The sequence below is a fragment of the Martes martes genome (genome assembly GCF_963455335.1).
Source record: "Martes martes genome assembly, chromosome: 7".
Lineage (NCBI taxonomy): Eukaryota > Metazoa > Chordata > Mammalia > Carnivora > Mustelidae > Martes > Martes martes.
In genome coordinates, this window is record NC_137894.1 from 97756316 (window position 1) to 97775769 (window position 19454).

Genomic DNA, 19454 nt, shown 5'->3' on the forward strand with positions numbered 1-19454 from the left:
TTTTTGTTTTTTTTTAGAAATAGTTTATGTGCACAGAAAAATTCTGAAAGCGTACAAAAGAAAATGTTAATAGAGTTGCGTACAGGGTACAAATTCTCACAGGAGCTGGGAAAAGATTTTAGAGGGTATTTCTTTTCACTTTACAGTCTTTGGTACTTTGCACATTTTAGCCATAAGTGCATTTTTTTGTAATATAAAAATTCCCTTAAAATGAAATTTAAATAAATTATCTTGAATGACTTACAGTTTAAAAGAATACTCATTTTATCCTCTTATCAACCCTGCAAATATAAACAGCAGGCATTATCTCTATATTACACATAAGGATATATTTACATTCTTCCTTAATACAGCTCATACAATATAATAAAAGCATGGTATATCTTTAATTATGATTTTCCTCATTCAGTCACTCAACAAATATTTACTGAGCACCTATTATGTACTAACTTCTAATAGTGGCTAGGCACTATAATTTAGAGCTTATAGTAGTAAACAAACCAGAGAAGTTTTCCACTGTCATGAAACTTAAATTTGTTTTTTTTTAACATTTTATTTATTTATTTATTTAAAAGGGATTGAGAGAGAGAGCGTAAGCATGGTGGTGGGGGGAGGGAAAGAGCAGAGGGAGAGGGACAAGCAGATCCTGTGCTGAGTGTGGAGCCATCCCATAACCTTGAGATCACAACTGGAACTCAAATCAAGTCAGTCGCTCAATTGACTGAGCCACTCAGGTGCCCTGAACCGTATATTCTTAATGAGTGAGGAAAGAAATCAGATCATAAACAAGGACATCAGTTTAACATTATGCAGAGATTTAGAGTGGACTAATATGATGGGTAATATCACTTTTAAGAGGTAACATTTGAGATCAATGACAAAATGGAGTGATACAAAGACCAATGGATAAGTAGTGTAGGTAGAGGGAACACCCAATGCCAATTCTCTAGTGTGGGAATAAGTATGGCATCTTCAGGGAACCACTGGAGTATAGCAGGGTAAAGAGGAGGAGGGCAAGTACTACATGAAGGAGCAGTTGGGCAGGTTTCAGATCATGTAGGACTTCTTAAGTGATAGTAAGGAGTTTAAGAAGTTCGGACTTAATTTTAAATAAAGTGGGAAGCACTTGGAAGGTTTTAAAGAGAAATGTCTTGATCTTATTTAGAGAAACAAGAGAGGACACAGGGAGATCAGTTAGGAATCGTTCATCATAGTAGAGGCAAGAGATGATAGAACCTTGGACTAGGGTATTGGCTGTGGAGATGGAATTGGTGCTCAGATTCAGGCTATGTTCTGGAGATTGAGTTCTTGGGACTTGCTGATGGAGTACATGGTAAAGAGAGAAAACAACAAAGAATTAAAATGCAAATTTTTGTCTTGAGAAACCTGATGGTCCTTGGGGCTCTTTACTGAGATGGAAGTCTAGGAGAGGGAGAATCAAGAATTTTATTTTTTGTTCATCTAAGAGCTGTCCAGCAAAGAGTTGAATACATATGTCCAAAGTTCCCAGAAGGGTCAGAGCGGGAATGACAGGTATACAACCAGATTGAGGTTACCTGGAGCAGTGTGTGGATGCAAGGATAAGGAAGGGCCAGTACAGCATCCTGGGGCAAGCCGATGACTAGAACAACATAGAGGAGGACCAGCCAAGAAGCAGCCACTAGTGAGGAAGGAGAAAAAACAATCAAGTGAGGCTCAACTGAAGGAAGACAGTAAACCAGCTTCAAGTGTGGGGACTGTAGAATGCTGCTGGCTAGTGGAGTAAGATGAATACTGAAAAGAAATAATCAGCTTTGTTAACTTGCAGATCACTAGGGTCCTAGAACGTGCCTTTCAGTGGAAGGAGGGGTGAGGAAGTCAGCCAACTGGAGTGAGCTTAGGCAAGAACGTGAGGTGAGGAGATCTACTGGCAAAGACTATCCCTTGACTAGTACTTTCTAAAGACAGTGCACATTTTGATCTGAATTTGCATTTACAAACGCTTGAGAGAAAAAAAAATCTCAAATATTTGTTATAAGCCTATGTGTTTTGTTCCCTTGTTGAATTTCAGATGTCGTATCTCTGTAACTACTACATTTAAAAACAAACTGAGGGACAGCATACACCCTAAAGTGCATAAAGTGCACTCATCTCATCATATACGGCTTGATGGTTTTTTACGTGCGCGCTCGTGTTGAGACTGTTGAGACCAAGATAAAGAATGTGAAAAGCATCCCCTAAGGTTCCCTTGTGCACTTTTCCAGTCTGCAATCCCCCAGAAGTAAACCAATACTCTGATTTACATAAACATTCATTAGTTGTTTTTTTTAAAGATTTTATTTATTTATTAGAGAGATAGAGAAAGAGCACAAGAAGGCAGAGCAGCAGAGAGAGGGAGACGCAGGCTCCCCGCGGTGCAGGGAGCCCAGGGCGGGGCTTGATCCCAGAACTCCGAGATCCTGATCTGAGCCAAAGGCAGCCGCTTAACCGACTGAGCCACCCAGGCGTCCAACATTCATTAGTTTTACTACAAAAATTTTCAAAAGCAAATGAAAGCTCTGAAGGGCAGTTAACTGGAAACTGTGTAAACTTACCAGTCGTTTTGAGTAAGTATGAATACCAATTATTTGGCGCCAAAATGCTGAAGCAGTTTTGAAGCCAGTCGACCCCGAAGCCCCGCCCCACTTCCTACGCCATGCCCCCTGTTTGCTCTACTCCTTCCCAAAAGTACTGGGGCTCACGAGGTGGTGGGAAGAGACCGCTTTTCTGTCATGCGCACTAGGGATAGGCGCGCTTCCCTCTTTTCCACAAACCCAACTCACTAGGACCCGACCTCGTCATGCGCATTGAGAGTTCCCAGGAACGCGCGCGCGCGCGCGCTGACCGCGCGGTCAAGCGCATGAGCAGATAAGCTCGTGAGGGCGGAAGTGAGGAGCGGCTGCGCGGAGGTGGGGGCTGCCGCGCTTGCTGTGGGGTGGGAGAGCTGCAGTATGACGCCCTCCGGGAGTTCCGTGGTTTCCGTGGCAATGATGCTGCTCTTGCTTTGGGGGGCTCCTTGGACCCACGGGCGGCGGAGCGACGTGCGTATCATCACGGACGAGAATTGGAAAGAGTTGCTGGAAGGAGAGTGGATGATAGAATTGTGAGTGCGGGACCGTTGTCTCGGGTCCCCTCGGTGGGCCGGAATGTCCGTGTCCTAGATCCGAGTCTGGACACCCCACTTCACCTTCATTCACCACCTCCTGCGGGTCCCAGGTTCTCCAGTACTCCAATCCGAGCCGTGGAGCAGGCGTCCCTGACTCTTCCAGATCCTTTAACTCCTCTTCGGATCCGCTTGGTCCCACCCCCTCTTCGTTTCTTACCGGGGAATATGAAGTTTCTTCTAAAATGTGCACCCTAGTTTCGTTTCTAGCGCTGTGGTGCGCCTAAAAGACGGCGTTCAACTTGGGATTCTCTCAATTTCTCATGAATTTGGGGGTGGAGGTGGTTCGTTTGACCAGTTTTTATACAGTTATTTATTTTAGAATGATCCTTCACAAACTTCTATACTTACCTTTTATCAAACTTTACGAAACAGGAAATTGAGCCGAACCTCTCTTCTCCTTTTGTCTAATTATCCTTTAAAACTCCATTTACAGTGTTGGAATTGGAGACTCCTTCATCTTAAATTTTATTTTATAGATTGGGTATATTTTTATTTTAGGTGCTGAGTAAATTCAAGTTGGGTTATTGTTAAATTTTCTTTTTTTTTTTTTTCTTTTCTCTTTCTCCGCATCTCAGTTTTCTTTTGGACGTGTGTTTTTGCAAAGTACTGAGTATCCTGGATTGTTACTCTTATGTCCAAGTGATACTGCGTTAAAAAATTAATGTATGAGTGTGATTATAAACTCTTAAGACCACCGGGTCATCATTTACTTTTCAGAGGAAATCATATATTTCTGGGGATTCTGTTATAATGTTTCTTCTGCATAGGTAGAAAATAAACTGCCTGCTTTTGCTATAGTTGCTAAATTGGTGGTGGTGGTATTATTGATACAAACACCACTACTGAGTGTTAACTGTACTAAACACTGCTAACCACTTTATATACATTATCCTATTTAATTCTCTACAAAGTCTGTAAGATGGGTATTATTTCCCTCATTTTACAAGTGAGAGAAATACCTAAAGGCTTTCGTTAATCTGGCCCAGTATGGCAATACTGGCTTCCTTTCTGTTTTCAAAGCCTAAGAGTAGGTATGCAATAATTGTTAGAACAGCCCCTTCTTTAACAGAGTTCAGTGAGTGTTTTCCTGTATGCTTGGGTTGCTAGTTAATGGATGGAGGTGGATGTCCCTAAAGGAGAGCGCAAAAGGCCAAATCAATAACTCTAGAGTCATAAAATCGAAAAAGGCATAGAACATTTATATGGGGGAAAAGATAGGGAAAAATGTTTATGTAGTGTGCATATAATCTGTAACTTAGTGACATGAATTTTCAGACACCATTGAAGCTACAAGAGAGAGGATATATAATCAGACAACATTGGGTTTTTATTGTCATGAATAACTTGTTTTAGCTTGTGTCAATAAAATATTCATAGTTTCATGAATATTAAACTAGTGATTATGAATTTATATGCAAAATACAGTCAAGTAGTACATGAGGTTTTTTAAATTTCATTCAAGTAATACATGAAGTTTTTTTAGCTCATTTGATCAAACTATACAGTGGTCAAAAATTTATTAGATTTGAATTTAGAACTGCTCTGTGAAATTAGAATATACTATAATACTTGTTCTTTTTTTCCTTTAGCTTTCTGAGTTGAGGTTAAGACTTTTAAAATCATCTAAGAACAAAAGGAACCTGAAAACGGGGCCCAGTACTAGTCCTGTTGATAGTCTGCTCTTATTACAAGTTTGTTATTTGCATTACATCCATCCTGATCAGTTTTATTACAGATATACTTTCAATGAAATATAATCTCTTGTTAAGGGCTTTGCCTTTTATGTATGGTACTAGTCTTGTTTTATAGTGCCGATTACTTTTAGGAATTCTATTTTCATAAAATAAGTTCAAATATAATGAAATCTAGAAACTGTACTCTTGTGTTCAACAAGTACTCGCTTTATTATTCTTGGTTCCATTAAAAAAAACTGAGACAAATTAGAAGATGATATACAATAAAGTGAAGAATAAAATCCTAGAGAGAAGACGGGCCTTGAAAGATGTGGAATACCAGAGGAGTAATTAAAAAGCTAATAACTTACCCATAGATTTATAAACCTGGGGTCTTAGAAACTGGCTGTCGAAGGGCAGGCCAAAGGAATTTTGTTTGGCTTGCCTAGTGTTTGTGTCTGGGTTAAGTTTTGAGGTAGCATTTTTACATAAAAATGCAGATTTTCAGCTTCTTTTAAGTAAGCTAGAGCCTACTACCTAGCTATAAATCCCTTCCTGATGGTGTTGCTGAGTGATGGTTCCCCTCTTAAGTAGGGCCATGCATTTCCTTGTTCACCTCAGCCCTGGGCACTTCTATTTTTCCCATGTGTGACTCCTGTAGTGCAAATTGTTAAAACCGGTGAACTCCAAATTTGATTTGAGGTTTCTGGTGGCCACATACTTACAGAGAAATTCAAAGGTTTTTTTTTTTGTTTGTTTGTTTTTAAAGAATATTTATTGAGAGAAAGAGCACATGTCTGGGAACGGGCAGAGAGAGAAGCTGACTCCCCTCTGCTGAGCAGGGAGACTGATTCAGGGCTTGATCTTAGGACTTTGGGATTATGACCTGAGCTGAAGGCAGACACTTAACTGTCTCAGTCACTCAGGGACCCTGAGAAATTCATAGGTTTTTAAAGAGCTGTTTTGCATGTGAACTTAGGAACTAATTTTTGTGGCTTAAGAACTTACTTTAAGAATTACCTTTCTGTGATTAGCGTTATCATTTAGTTTTGATTTCCAGAATGTTAGACCCACAGTTAAAACTTTTTCATCTTCACAAAATTAATCACTTTGCTATCTTGTTTTTATATAAAATATTCTTCATGAATTATACACTTAGAATTTTTATCTCCATATGATCATATTAGAGTACTTAACTGTTTTTCTGTTCTGTTTCTCAGTTACGCTCCATGGTGTCCTGCTTGTCAGAATCTTCAACCGGAATGGGAAAATTTTGCTGAATGGGGAGAAGATCTTGAGGTCAATGTTGCAAAAGTGGATGTCACAGAGCAGCCAGGTACTGTAGGTCTGTGGCTAGTCTTTGCAGATTGGGTTCATAAGTTCATCCTGTTTGCCACATCACTTGGTCTTAACTACCTTTCATTAGGTTTTGAAAACATAACTGTACTATTTAAGCTGACTCACCCACCTCTCTGAGGAGGGATCCTTGTGCAGTGGCTGTCGAAAGCAGGTCCGTGGTTGTATATGCAGCTCATTCCTTTTATGTGTTGCTCTAAGGGACCTTGGAAACATTACCCTGTCCCCATTCTTGCCCATTTAACTGCCCCTGATCTTTCTTTCCTTTGTATCCCAGGGCCCAGATTAGCGTATAAGATGCCTTTAAGAAGTCCTAGAATATTGTGAATGCCAAGCCATCATTTGCATCTATACCAAGCTTCAAAATAAGAACCTGGTTGAGGTTCTTTATAGAGCCAAGGTCATGTTCCCTGATGAGTGATCCGAATTTCTTAACTGGGTTTCAAATTTAATATCTGTGATTTGAGGACATGCATTTAATATATGGTTGTGTATTTTAATCATGATTGTGGAGTCAAACATACTCCTGACTTGGCCCCCTGAATAAGTGGCAGGCCTGTTCTTAAGGACACTTCTTTCTTAGGTCAGCCTCATCATACTTGTTCTTGGTCACAATAAACTTAGATTGTTGACTCCGTTCCCATCCCAGATGGTAAAAATAGTTAAAGTTTATTGAGCACTTACTTAGTACAGATATTGCTCCGAATGTTTTGCATTTAACCTGTATAATCCTATACAACCTTGTGGGGTAGGTAATATCCCCATTTTACAGATAAGAAAACTGAGGCATAGATTAATCCTTAGTTATGTTATTGCCTAACACATGGCTAATTTTTTTTTATTATTGCTCATCTTAGGAAAGGTTCAAAATATTCTCCATTTTTAACAACATGTTTGACTCTGCCTTTGTTTTTTGAATTTCAAATGCAATTTCATTTGATTTTAGACCTTTCTAAGACTACTGTTAAATTGTGCTGCCCTATTACTTATCGCTAGTAGTCTTATCATACAGTGGTATAAATGATCAAATGTTAATAAATATATATTCAGATCACTTCAGTAGTCAAACTTTTATGTACTTTTAGTTGAGATAATATATAATAGTGTTCATTTTTTTAAAGTTGCTTTCAGTACATAATTGGGAATTTTTTTAATTGTTACAAAGCTCAGCTGTTTTTAGGTATAATTTCATATGCTTTCCCCATTAGTATTTAAATAATTCAGAATCAACATTTTTTTAAAGATGTATTTATTTCACAGAGAGAGAGAGAGATCACAAGTAGGCAGAGAGGCAGGCAGAGAGAGAGAGGGGGGAAGCAGGCTCCCTGCTGAGCAGAGAGCCCGTTGTGGGGCTCGATCCCAGGACCCTGGGATCATGACCTGAGCTGAAGGCAGAGGCTTTAACCCACTGAGCCACCCAGACGCCCCCAGAATCAACTTTTAAGTAGTGATTGTTGGCTCATATAAAATCTGTTGTGTGTTCTTTCTTGTATTTATTTTTAATCTTTATCATTTTTAGGGCTGAGTGGACGATTTATCATAACTGCTCTTCCTACTATTTATCAGTAAGTATTTGAAGATTCTTAGTTATGGAGAAGGATGCAACATAGTATAATGAGAATAGTAGGCCTCTGGCCTAGATCATGTTTAAAGAGCATTATATTCAGTAAGGCTCATTTTGCTCTTAGTGCTATCCTAGGTGTCTTTAGGTAGATGGATGAGGTATCAAACTGTCCCTGGTCTCAGAACTTTGTAATTATTTTGGAGGGTGTTCACATGAAGTGGTGTGATACCATATAGCGTAGTAAATGATTATGAGCCCAGAGTTGTGTTAAGTCCTGTAGAAAGTTGGTAAGGGAAAAAAAATCACTGGGTTGGGGTGTTTCCTGGAGAAATGGGGATGTAAACACAACCCTGAATTTTCAAAAGAGTACAGAAGTAAGCATTCCATCCTTTGAATAATCTCATGAATGGTCATAAATAGGGACATGGTATGTTCAAAAATTGGCTAAGAAAGGGCTGTAGCTCAGTCTTCAGACAGTAGTGGGTGAAATGACAGTGCTACATTGGAATGAGCAAGATTATGTAGTCTCCAGTGTCAGGTCTTTTAGTTTGAATTTGTCTAATAAACTGGGGATAGGAAATCTCCATTCTGTGCAGGCATACCTCATTTTATTGTGCTTCCCAGATACTGCAGTTTTTACAGATTGAAGATTTGTGGCAGCCTTGTATCAAGCCAATCTATCCACCATTTTTCCAACAGCATTTGCTCACTTTGTATCTCAGTGTCACATTTTGGTAATTCTTGCAGTATTTCAAACTTTTTTATTACTCTGTTTCTTATGGTGGCCCATGATTATAGCTTGGTGAAAGCTCAGATGATGGTTCACATTTTTTAGCAATAAGATATTTTTAAATGAAGGAATATACTTTTTTTTTTAAAGATATAATGTTACTGCATTTTTTTTTAAGATTTTATTTATTTATTTAACAGATAGAGATCACAAGTAGGCAGAGGCAGGCAGAGAGAGAGAAGGGGAAGCAGGCTCCCTGCTGAGCCGAGAGCCCGATGTGGGGCTCAATCCCAGGACCCCGGGATCATGACCTGAGCTGGAGGCAGAGGCTTTAACCCACTGAGCCACCCAGGCGCCCCTGCTATTGCATTCTTAATAGACTATAGTATAGTAAGTATTTACATGTACTCGGCAACCAAAAAGTCTTGTGACTTGCTTTATTGTGATAAATGTTTTACTGGGGTGGGACTGTGATACCACCGAGGTATGCCTGTACCTGCCTGATACCTTAAAGTTCATCTAGCTGGTGGGTTGAATGCCAGGAGGTACTTCTCATTTCAAATATGAAAGTAAGCTGGCAATTCTTAGTGTGTTTATAGCTCCCTTTTTTTTTTGTCATCTTTTTTATTTTCATGTTAATGCCTGTTTCCCTCTACCTTTGTATTCATTCCTACTCTCTTTGTGTCTATTCATGTCACCATACTTATTACTGTCCCTTTTCACTCAGTCTTTTTCTCCACATGCCCCTTAACTGGTGCTGATTATTTTTGTCATCTTCCTTCTTAGTTCTTAACATCCCCTGAACTTAACCTGGAATTTCCTGTCCTTTCTTTAGCTTACATTGTTTATCATGCCTGTTCTTTTGCCTGTTGAACTCCTACCTGTTTTTCAAAAACAGCTCAAATGCCATTGCCTTTACAAAAAGTTCTTTTTTGGGTGGGGGCTTTCGTGTGGTGTTTGACTTTGAATGACTGAAGGATCCTCTAACCCTACTGTAGATAGTAGGGAGCTCTTGAAAGTTTTTACTTAGGTGATAAAGAGAGAAGTATTCTATAGGATTAGACTGGCAGTATTATTGAGGGTAGTTTGGAAATAGTGAAGATGTAGGAGTAGAAAGAGCATTTTTGAACCTATGAGAACTCCATACATTGGGAATGGGAAGGAGGGAGGGGGCTGTCAGGAAGAATGCAAAGTAGGCTGTAGAGTAGAATTACTGAAATAGGAAAGGAAATACGACCAGATACCTCCAGCAATTTAAAGTAGCATGGTTAAGATGATGTGATTAGGGCTGAAAATACCAGAAAAATGCCTTAAATTTTTTAACCTATATACTTAAAAGTAAGCAGTAATTAATAAGTGCAGACACTGTTCTAACAACTTTTCATAGTCATTCTTTTATATGGGCATCACACATTTATTGAGATATAATTGATTTATTGTTTCATTGTTTTATTATTTGGAAAGGTAAGACTAGTCTGAAGACTTATGATTGTTTATAACCCCGTTTAAATAAATTTGGAGCTAAGATGTTATGGGTGCAATTAGTTTAATTTGTTACTTGTGCATTACTAATGATTTTGAATATAAGGATTGATTGTAAAATGAGGTTAAAAATAGCAAAACAAATATTGGGACACCTGGGTGGCTCAGTGGGTTAAAGCCTCTGCCTTTGTCTCGGGTCATGGTCCCGGGGTCCTGGGATCGAGCCCCACATCGTGCTCTCTGCTCAGCGGGGAGGCTGCTTCCTCCCCGCTCTCTCTGCCTGCCTCTCTGCCTACTTGTGATCTCTTTCAAGTAAATAAATAAAATCTTTAAAAAAAATAGCAAAACAAATATAAAGTTTATTTATTTGGTTCTGTTTAATATGTGATTCTGATCCTCTTTAGTTGTAAAGATGGTGAATTTAGGCGCTATCAGGGCCCAAGAACTAAGAAGGACTTCATAAACTTTATCAGCGAGAAAGAGTGGAAGAGTATTGAACCTGTTTCATCATGGTTTGGTCCAGGTTCTGTTCTGTAAGTATGAGGATTTTTCTTTTATTTATTTCAGAATTAACTGGACCAGTTATATTTTGTAGAAATAAAGCATTTATACTGGGTTTTAATTATTGGACCCTTAAGGTACATTCATATTTGCTGTGATATTTTTAGTTTGACTTTTTCTTAGACAAAAATACTTTGATCCTTGTTAAGCTAAAAGGAGGCATTCACTAGAATTGAAAGCCTTTTCAGGAATATTTTAGCTCTGTGGATTATGGTCATTTCTATCATAAAAAACTAATCAATCTTCCTGAGCAATATGATGGGTAAAGTTATCATTTGAGCTTACTACTGAAATAAGAAGCCTTAAACATATAACTCCTCTTGCTACCTTTAGATTTCAGTTCTTAATGTGATTGAATTATTCTCCCCATCTGATAATTTTTTGTTGAGTGAATGTATGGATAAACAGTGACCCTAATGGCCTGAGTAACCACTGGACTTAATATATATAGCTAGATATATGGAGTAGTAAGAATCGGAGATGGCTAGCATATTTCCTGCTACCTGTTGGGGTGTAAGGCCTCACGGGTCATTTGAGAGACATCTAGAAATACTGAGTTTTGCTGAGGTCCCCATGGACTCATGCTGGTGTGGCTAAGCTATCTCTTCCTATCTCCTCACCACACTTGCTCTTGGAGGATGGGGGGGTTGTTACACCAATGGTCTAAGAGAGAAAAATGCTGTGGATTCTGGGAGTGGAGGAAAGATGATCCATAAGCGGTATTTTGAAATAGAATTTTGTTTTTAGCACCTTTCCCTTATATCTTTCTTCCTGTGAGAATCTGAATTGAATTGTCCTGTATTTGTCTGAATTCCGCCTACTGAACCACCATGCCAACCCAGTTAAGGCACCTAATATTCCTGATAGAGCCTAATTAGTGCTGACTGTAGTGAGGCTACATAGTGCTTTGTTTCAGTTCCTTGTTCCTCTTCCCATTTTGCAACTTAAACAACGGAAGGAATATGATTGAATCACCTTTTTATGTTGAACTGAAATGCAACTGACTTTGTTAATTTGAAATATCATAAATGATTCCTCCCTTTTCCAGTAGAAGAAGGGGTTGCTTGTAAATCTTTGTTGAATCCTCAGGGATTCAGCAGTCCATGTCTTTTGTCTTGGTGGACCGAATAAGAGGTATTTTCAAGTGTTAATATGGTCACCCACCCAATGATGGGCAATGGGTTAGGTGATTCTGTGTACAGGAACTTTCGCTTAGGTGTGAATTAGTTTATGTGTTGGTGGCAACACCTGCACCAGAGGGGAAACAGTTGGGAACCCACAAACCCTTTTAGTTCTCGAGCATGCCTTTCTAACTGCCCATCTAAACTACTTGGGTTTATGTGAAAATAATAATTATTTTTATTTATATTAGTATTTATTTCCTGTGTAATTTCTTTGTATATCATTAAGTTGTATCAAACTAATGGCATTGTAAGTTTTATTTAATTGTAATACAAAAGGGGGTTAATTCAAGAATCAGTTCCACAAGTGCTCCCAGTTCTTCCTTCAGAATCCCTTCTCTGGTCATTTTTTGAAGAATTTTAAGGATCAATAAGAGTTGCCATTGGCTTACAGTACACTTGACTCTAACTGGCTCCATAGAGCTTGTAAGCTGTTATTCAGAGTATATTGGAGAAATCATCAGGTGAAAGTCTAATGGCAAAGCAATGGGGAAAAGGAAAAAAGTTATCAAGTGTTTTATTTATGAGGACATCACATAGTGACAATTCAAGAACTGTTAATTTTCATTAACGAGACTTCTTAATACAGGCTTGAAATTAGTGATGTATCATTAATCTTGATTAACACTAGCAATAAAATCTATCATGTCAGAGAAATTATAGAAATTTACCCAGAAGGGAAGATATAGATATACACAGGTTCTGCTTCAAAGCTGTGTGTCTTACTCAGTTTCTCAGTGCTCTCTCCTTTCTTTCAGGATGAGCAGTATGTCTGCACTCTTTCAGCTCTCTATGTGGATCCGGGTATGGGCTAAAGTTTTATTTCTATTCTTAACATTTTTGACACCACCCCTTTATTTTAAACAACCAGGTTTTTAGTTTATTTTTTAATTTTCATTTTAGACTTGCCATAACTATTTTATTGAAGACCTTGGATTACCAGTTTGGGGATCATATGCAGTTTTTGCTTTAGCAACTCTGCTTTCAGGATTACTACTAGGACTTGTAAGTATTTCGTTTTTCAGAGTACTAGGAAAAAAACCTTTACATCTGATAATTTAATATAGTTACACTAGCTCTATCACATACATTGAGATTTCTTGTGTTTGTTTTTGTAGTGTATGATATTTGTGGCAGATTGCCTTTTTCCTTCAAAAAGGCGCAGACCACAGCCATACCCTTCCAGTAAGTATGTTTTTTAGTGTTTATTTTTTATTCACTGTAATCCTGTTCATTTCTGTGAATACAATCACAACTCTAACAGGTTGCCCTTCTAGCTTAGTGTTCTAAATGTGGAATGATAGGTTATATTGGAAGGGGCAGGAGGATATTTATTTCATGTAAGAATGACAGTTATTTTCTTGGCTTTTATGATGTAGAGAGTTTTAACATTGCATATAACTTGTAGATATTTAATGACGTTGATCTGATGTCATTTTGTTTGAACCATCATATTCCTGGATCCATTTGAGGATATTTGAATCAGAAGAAGTTGAATATATTCTGCTCTTGAAGTCATTCATTATTATAGTGACCACATTTGAAGATTTTTCTTTGTATGTTAGCCAAGTCTGTTTTTATGGTAGGATATTGGGAAAAGTAATTCCCATAGCTGATTTAGGAGTGGCATTGACATGGTACTACAAGATGAGTTTATATAATTAGAAGTATTCACTGAAGTCTGTCTTAGTATAATTGCCTCTCAAACATGCATTTAAACTTGAAAATTATAGTGTTATGGAAGCCCCCCTGTTTGCTGTTTATAAAGAACTTCCACATTGTGCAATCCCATTCACTTTCCTGTAACTCTGGATTTCATAAATGATACTTTTTCCTTTTTGTGGTTGAGGAAAATTAGGCTCAGAGACATGAACTATTTTTCCAGGGTCACACAGACGTGACAGAGTGGAGATTAGGGCCTAAATTAAACTGTTGGCATGACCTTTTCATTGTGCTGCCTTTCATAACTTAGGATTTATTGAGGTCAGGACTTGCGAAATGAAGTCAGTGGAGATTGATGATAACTGACAAATTATCTTTTCATTTCTTAGATCATTACGTCAGTACTGAAAAGGACATATACAGGGGAAGGAATCATTTTATCCAGCAAGAGCCAGTGATCTCTAGGGAAAGAAATGCAAGCACAGATTACTTTGTAAAAGACAATTTAAAAGTTGGTGAATGTACATTTAATATTTATATCACTTGAAAAACCTTAACAAATTTGTCTCTTAAGTAATCTGTGACACAACTGATAGATACACTTCAGTGTGATACCTCCCATTCTATAGCAGGCCACATGATATAAGTTGTTTTCTAGGATGTATTTAGCTTAGATTTTGAGTTGCTAGGGAAAGACCCAACTCAGTCCAGCTTTAAGCAAAATAGTTTATTGCCTCAGGGAGCAAGGAAGTCTGAGGGCAGAGATGGCTGGATCCTAGGGCTCAAATGTTAAGATGTGGTGTTTCTGAATTGCTTAGTTTTCTGTGCCTTAGCTTGTTCCATTTTTGGCTCTTTATAGTCCTTTGTGTAAAATGATTAAGCTCAATCCGGAGTAAGAAGGAGATACACTTTCCCACTATACCTGCCTATCTTAAAATTATGGTGCACTCCACTAGTGTAAAGAGCTCACCTGTTTGGAACAATCACTGTAAATCAGGGTTTCTCAACCTGGACACCTCTCACATTTGGGCTGGTTAATTCTTAATTGTGACAGACTGTCTTTTGTACATTGTTGGATGTTCGGCAGCATCCCACTGGTTGAAAATAGCACCACTCCTCTTAGTTATGACAACCAAAAATATCTCCATACATTGCTGAGTGTTCTTTTGGCAGGGGGTGTAGGGTGGAGGCAGCAAAATCATCCTTGGTGGGGAACCACTACTGTGAACTGTATGTAGTGCTCACCACAACTACATGCTATGTGGTACAGGGAAGGGACTATTAACCCAACAGAAAGAGGGGCGCCAGACCAAACAACAGATTGTCCACCATGTGGTAATCACTTCGGTGTTTTCTTCTGATTTGCGCCCTCGCGTCTCCCTACTCTCTTCTGGATTGCCTAAGATTAGGGGCAGTCCAGGATCATTAAAAACGCTGAAGCTCCTTGGCCCAGTTCTGTGTTCTGTATCTCTTAGTAACCTGGTATGTTCTAAGTTTAAGCTAACTATCAATAGGCCTTGTTAAAAAAATGGAAAGGGTATGTGTGTGTGGACAGAATTAAAAATTCATTGAGCTGTACACTTAAGATTTGTACATTTTGTTATTTGTAATTATGTCTTAATGAAATTATGTATGTAAGAAGAACATTTCTGAAACTCCTTAGAAAAAACCTGGATGGGAATATTGAAGGTTTTCAATTGTAAAGGTCTCATTCTTGTTCACCTGGGAACTGAAACAAGGGTAGTGTTGGAGTTTGTTTCAGTGTACTTGTTCACTGGAAGATTTAATAGCAAATTAAGGTGGTTCTAGTGAATGTAATGTATGTTCTTACAGCATCCACATTCACAGCATTAATTTTGATTTATTAACTTCAGTTTGGTTCATAAACAGCAGGTAATTGTAATGAATTTGGTAAGTAAAATGGATCTTCCTAATCACTTTTTGTTTTTATGGTGTCATTCTTAAAGATGACTTTTTCCTTTTGGAAATCTAAATTTATGGTTGATAAATAAGTGGCAAAGCAGTTTATGGGCATATGAATTGTGTCTTCATTTTACTGTAATGCAAATCTGTTACAGCAACAACAACAAAAAAAACCATTTCTGGTCTTGATCTTTTTTTTTTTTTTTTTAAATGCTCACCGTGAATGTTGTTGTGTTATTACTGACATATTCCTTGTGCTGTACTTTTCATCTCAGTGACTTACTTATTTTATAACTGGAAGTTTGTACCTCTTAATTCCCTCTGGTCTTTATCTTTAAGAAAAATTATTACCAGAATCTTCTCAACCTTTGCAAAAAGTGGAGGAGGAGCAAGAGGATGATGAAGATGATGTTTCAGAAGAGGAAGCAGGAAGTAAAGAAGGAACAAACAAAGACTTTGCACAGAATGCCATAAGACAACGCTCTGTGGGTCCTTCATTGGCCACAGATAAATCCTAGTTGGTTTTTATTAATACCATAATATTATTTTGGCAAAAAGAGAAGATTGAACATTTATTTTGGTTTGAAGTAAACTGTGACATGCTTGTACATTGCAGGGTTCAGTCTAGATTGTCATTAGATTGAACAGACTACCTTCAGAAAATAAAAGTAGCACTACGTAAAAATGCATAAAAATGTTTGAAATAGGATTTAAGAATGGCAGTGATGGTTTAAACAATTCTTTAATTTTTTGAAAAATCTGGTGCCAAGCAATAAGATTTCAGTATGTTTGTTTAATAATCTGTTTCAAGTTTTCTGAGTTGAAAAATTACATTTCCCAAATACTGCATTATTGAGGTAGTTAAGGAGATTACTTTGGAGAAAAAGATTTCTCATTTGGTATAATTTTTCTCAGTTTCACTGTGTGAAAAAAAGAACATATTTCCCATAAATGGGAACTTTGCCCATTGTCTCAAGAAATGTGTATTTCAGTGACAACTCTGGTGGTTTTAGAGATATAGCCCAAAATTTCATCATATTTTTAGATTATGCAACTAATAAAAACTACCTTGCTTAATTACAGTTTTCTACATGTGATAATACAGGATATGCTACTGATTTAGGAAGTTTTTATATAAGTCAATGGTGTTGTCTTGATTCTTGTAAAGATTGGTTATCATTTTTGTTCCCCTCTGTTCAATGTACAATTTGTATTTTTCTTAACCATGGGTTACATTTTTCATTTTCCAAATTGGATAATTTTCTGGAAATGTTTTTCATTCTTAATAAATAGCCCTTTTTTGTTGTTTCAAATCAAAGTTTACTGAGGGATCCTTAAAATTGAAGAGCTGTCTACCGATCATTTAAAATTTTGGCCATTCATTTCAGATTTTATATCATTCTGTTGAACCTCTACTTGAACCTTTTTTTTTGGATATGAAGGTGAACATTCCTGATTTTTATCTGATGTTGTGGAAAAGCCTTGATATTTTACATTTTGAAAATTCATAGAAAATTAGTTTGATATAAAATAAAATTAGCAGTCTACTCAGGAAAAAGTATTGTTAGTGTATGTTTTCAATGTATAGTCATCCTCACAAAGTTCTTAATTTTACAAAGTCTGTATATGCTTGCTGTTTAAAAAATCATAGCATTTTTACATTTTGGACACACAGAATCTGTTCTGCTGTACTTTTTATTGTGTAGTATTTCACAAGTGGGCATCAGCAGGATGGGACATTTAGTATGGTTTTACTCCACAGAGAGTTAGAGCACAGAGTTTTTACCTTACAGCAAAAGTGGGGAGGAGTGCTGGGTGGCAGTAAGAACTGTATTACTTACAAGAAGGGAAAAAACCATAACTCAGAGTGAATCACTTGTCCATTATGTAATAGACAGTTTCTGTAATGTCCTCTTTTGTCTAGATTCTGCTTCTTTGTGAATCCATTAGACTTATACAGTATCATAATGTACAGCAGTTTTCTTGAAAGGCCTTGCCTTTAGAATATTTAATATTCTACCATTGCAGAGTTTGGATGTATAATAATTTTGTGTTGCTTTAGAAAAATAGTCTAAGCACAAAATAAACTTTTCTAAGCTCTTCATTAAAGCTGGAGATAAGTGTGATTTTTGGCTAGAAAATCTTAATTACTTTGTATTTAATGATGTTCCAGTGAATAGTTGTGTCACTGTGTGTGTTCTTGATCTGTACAGTCAAAAGGCTAGAGTCCTACACATCTTTTTCTTTTTCTTGAGATGATAGAGAAAAACAGTACTCTTTAATCAGGCATGTTGTTTTCTAGTGTTCTAGTATACACGACATAGATTTTAAGTTTCTAAGTGGTTAGAAAATACGATATATGTAGAAAATTAAAAGCAGCCTGAATAGGCAGAGACATGATATTTCAGAAAACATAATCTTGCATTTCATCAGGACTCTGGCATCTCTCCAGTGACTCTTCAGTCACTTTAGACATCTGAATAATCAATTTTCGGTCATACCAGCAGCGCGTAGAAACTATACGGGATCATTTTACCTTTAACAGATCCCTTTTGTTTCCATTATTGGGTTAACGGTGCTCTATATGGCAGCTTAGGAGAGATTAAGGTGCAGTATGAGCATTCTGGAGAACTCTGCTCCCCACTCCCAGTAATTACTCAGTGCTACCATGGAAGTGGAAAATCTGATCACTCCGATGGAGAACGCAGTTCTAGCACATACTGCCTAGATACTTAATGAGAAGGAATGAGAAGAGTTGTAATGAAGAGTCCTGTGTATCTCATAGTAGCTTCCATTCACCAGGGTTCTTTTTTTTTTTTTTTTTTAATTTTATTTATTTATTTGACAGACAGAGATCACAAGTAGGCAGAGAGAGAGAGAGGAGGAAGCAGGCTCCCTGCTGAGCAGAGAGCCCGATTCAGGGCTCGATCCCAGGACCCTGGGATCATGACCTGAGCCGAAGGCAGAGGCTTTAACCCACTGAGCCACCCAGGGGCCCCTAGGGTTCTTTTTCCTCCACATTCTTGCCAATGTTTGTTATTCCTTGTCTCTTTGTTTGAGTCTAGCCATCCTGACAGGTGGAAGGTGATACCTCATTGTGGTTTTGATTTGCATTTCCCTTAGGGTGAGTGATGTTGACCATCTTTTCATGTGTCTGTTGGCCATCTGGATGTTGTCTTTGGAGAATTGTCTAGTCAGGTCCTCTGCCCATTTTAATCCAATCATTTTGGTGTTTTTGGTGTCAGGTTGTATAAATTCTTTATATATTTTGGATATTAGCCCATGACTGGATAGATCATTTGCAGATATCTTTTCAGATATCTTTTTAGTTATTCAGTAGGTTGCCTTTTTATTTTGATGTAGTCACAGTAGTTTATGCTTTTGTTTCCCTTGTTTGAGGAAACAGAAAATGTTGCTAAGGCCAATGTCAGAGAAATTACTGCCTGTCTTTTCTTCTAAAAGTTTTATGTTTTTAGGTCTTAAATTTAGGTCATTAATCCATTTTGAATTTATTTTTATGTATGGTGTGAGAAAATGGCCCAGTTTCATTTGTAAATGATGCTTTGAAAGCAGTTTTCTGTCAGGTTGTGTCCTTATTCAGCCCAGTGTATCAAAGGCATTGTTCTGGATGCTATTACATTATGAAATTAATATTAAAGTAAACATTTTGACTCATTTTAGGGTTACCCAGAATATTCTGGTCCATCACAACAGTTTAAGGTAGAAGTCTTTCAATAAATTATTTTTGTCCAGTTTTATTGAGGTATGATTGACAAAACAATCACTTTTGATATGGCTCTTTTATTAATAAAATGATTGATTTGGGGTGGAATTTAAGTGAGTGGTCCTACTGAGTAATTTTATAATGGTAAAAGTAAAATTTTAAGTATCTTGCAGATTTAGATTTGTATTGTATATATAGCAACTTTTGCATTTGTTTTAAAACCATTAAAAGTAAAACAATGATAAATTTAAATTGGAACTTTAATATTACACAAGTAGTAAGGTCAAGTTATACACTTGGACAGATCTAAAATATATCCTTTCTTTTAATGATTATTTCTTTTGACTCATTAATTACAAATGGTGGTAATATCAGTATTGTGGCCATTAGTGAAATCAGCTGTTTCTCCTTTCT

At 37.3% G+C, this 19454-nt stretch overlaps 1 protein-coding gene across 2 annotated transcripts in view; it reads left to right on the forward strand.

Moving 5' to 3' along the window:
• Positions 1-2902: 2902 nt before the first annotated feature.
• Positions 2903-19454, forward strand: part of TMX1 (thioredoxin related transmembrane protein 1) — a 38672-nt gene continuing 22120 nt past the window's right edge. The window contains exons 1-8 of one of the 2 annotated variants that reach the window (XM_080808800.1): positions 2941-3121; positions 6078-6193; positions 7733-7778; positions 10394-10522; positions 12490-12535; positions 12635-12736; positions 12850-12916; positions 15656-17430. In XM_080808800.1, coding sequence (XP_080664926.1) covers positions 2970-3121; positions 6078-6193; positions 7733-7778; positions 10394-10522; positions 12490-12535; positions 12635-12736; positions 12850-12916; positions 15656-15834 — 837 coding nt within the window. In that variant the 5' untranslated portion in view covers positions 2941-2969 and the 3' untranslated portion in view covers positions 15835-17430. Of the gene's footprint in view, positions 3122-6077; positions 6194-7732; positions 7779-10393; positions 10523-12489; positions 12536-12634; positions 12737-12849; positions 12917-15655; positions 17431-19454 lie in introns of those variants that run through there. The other variant, XM_080808799.1, reaches the window with a different exon arrangement.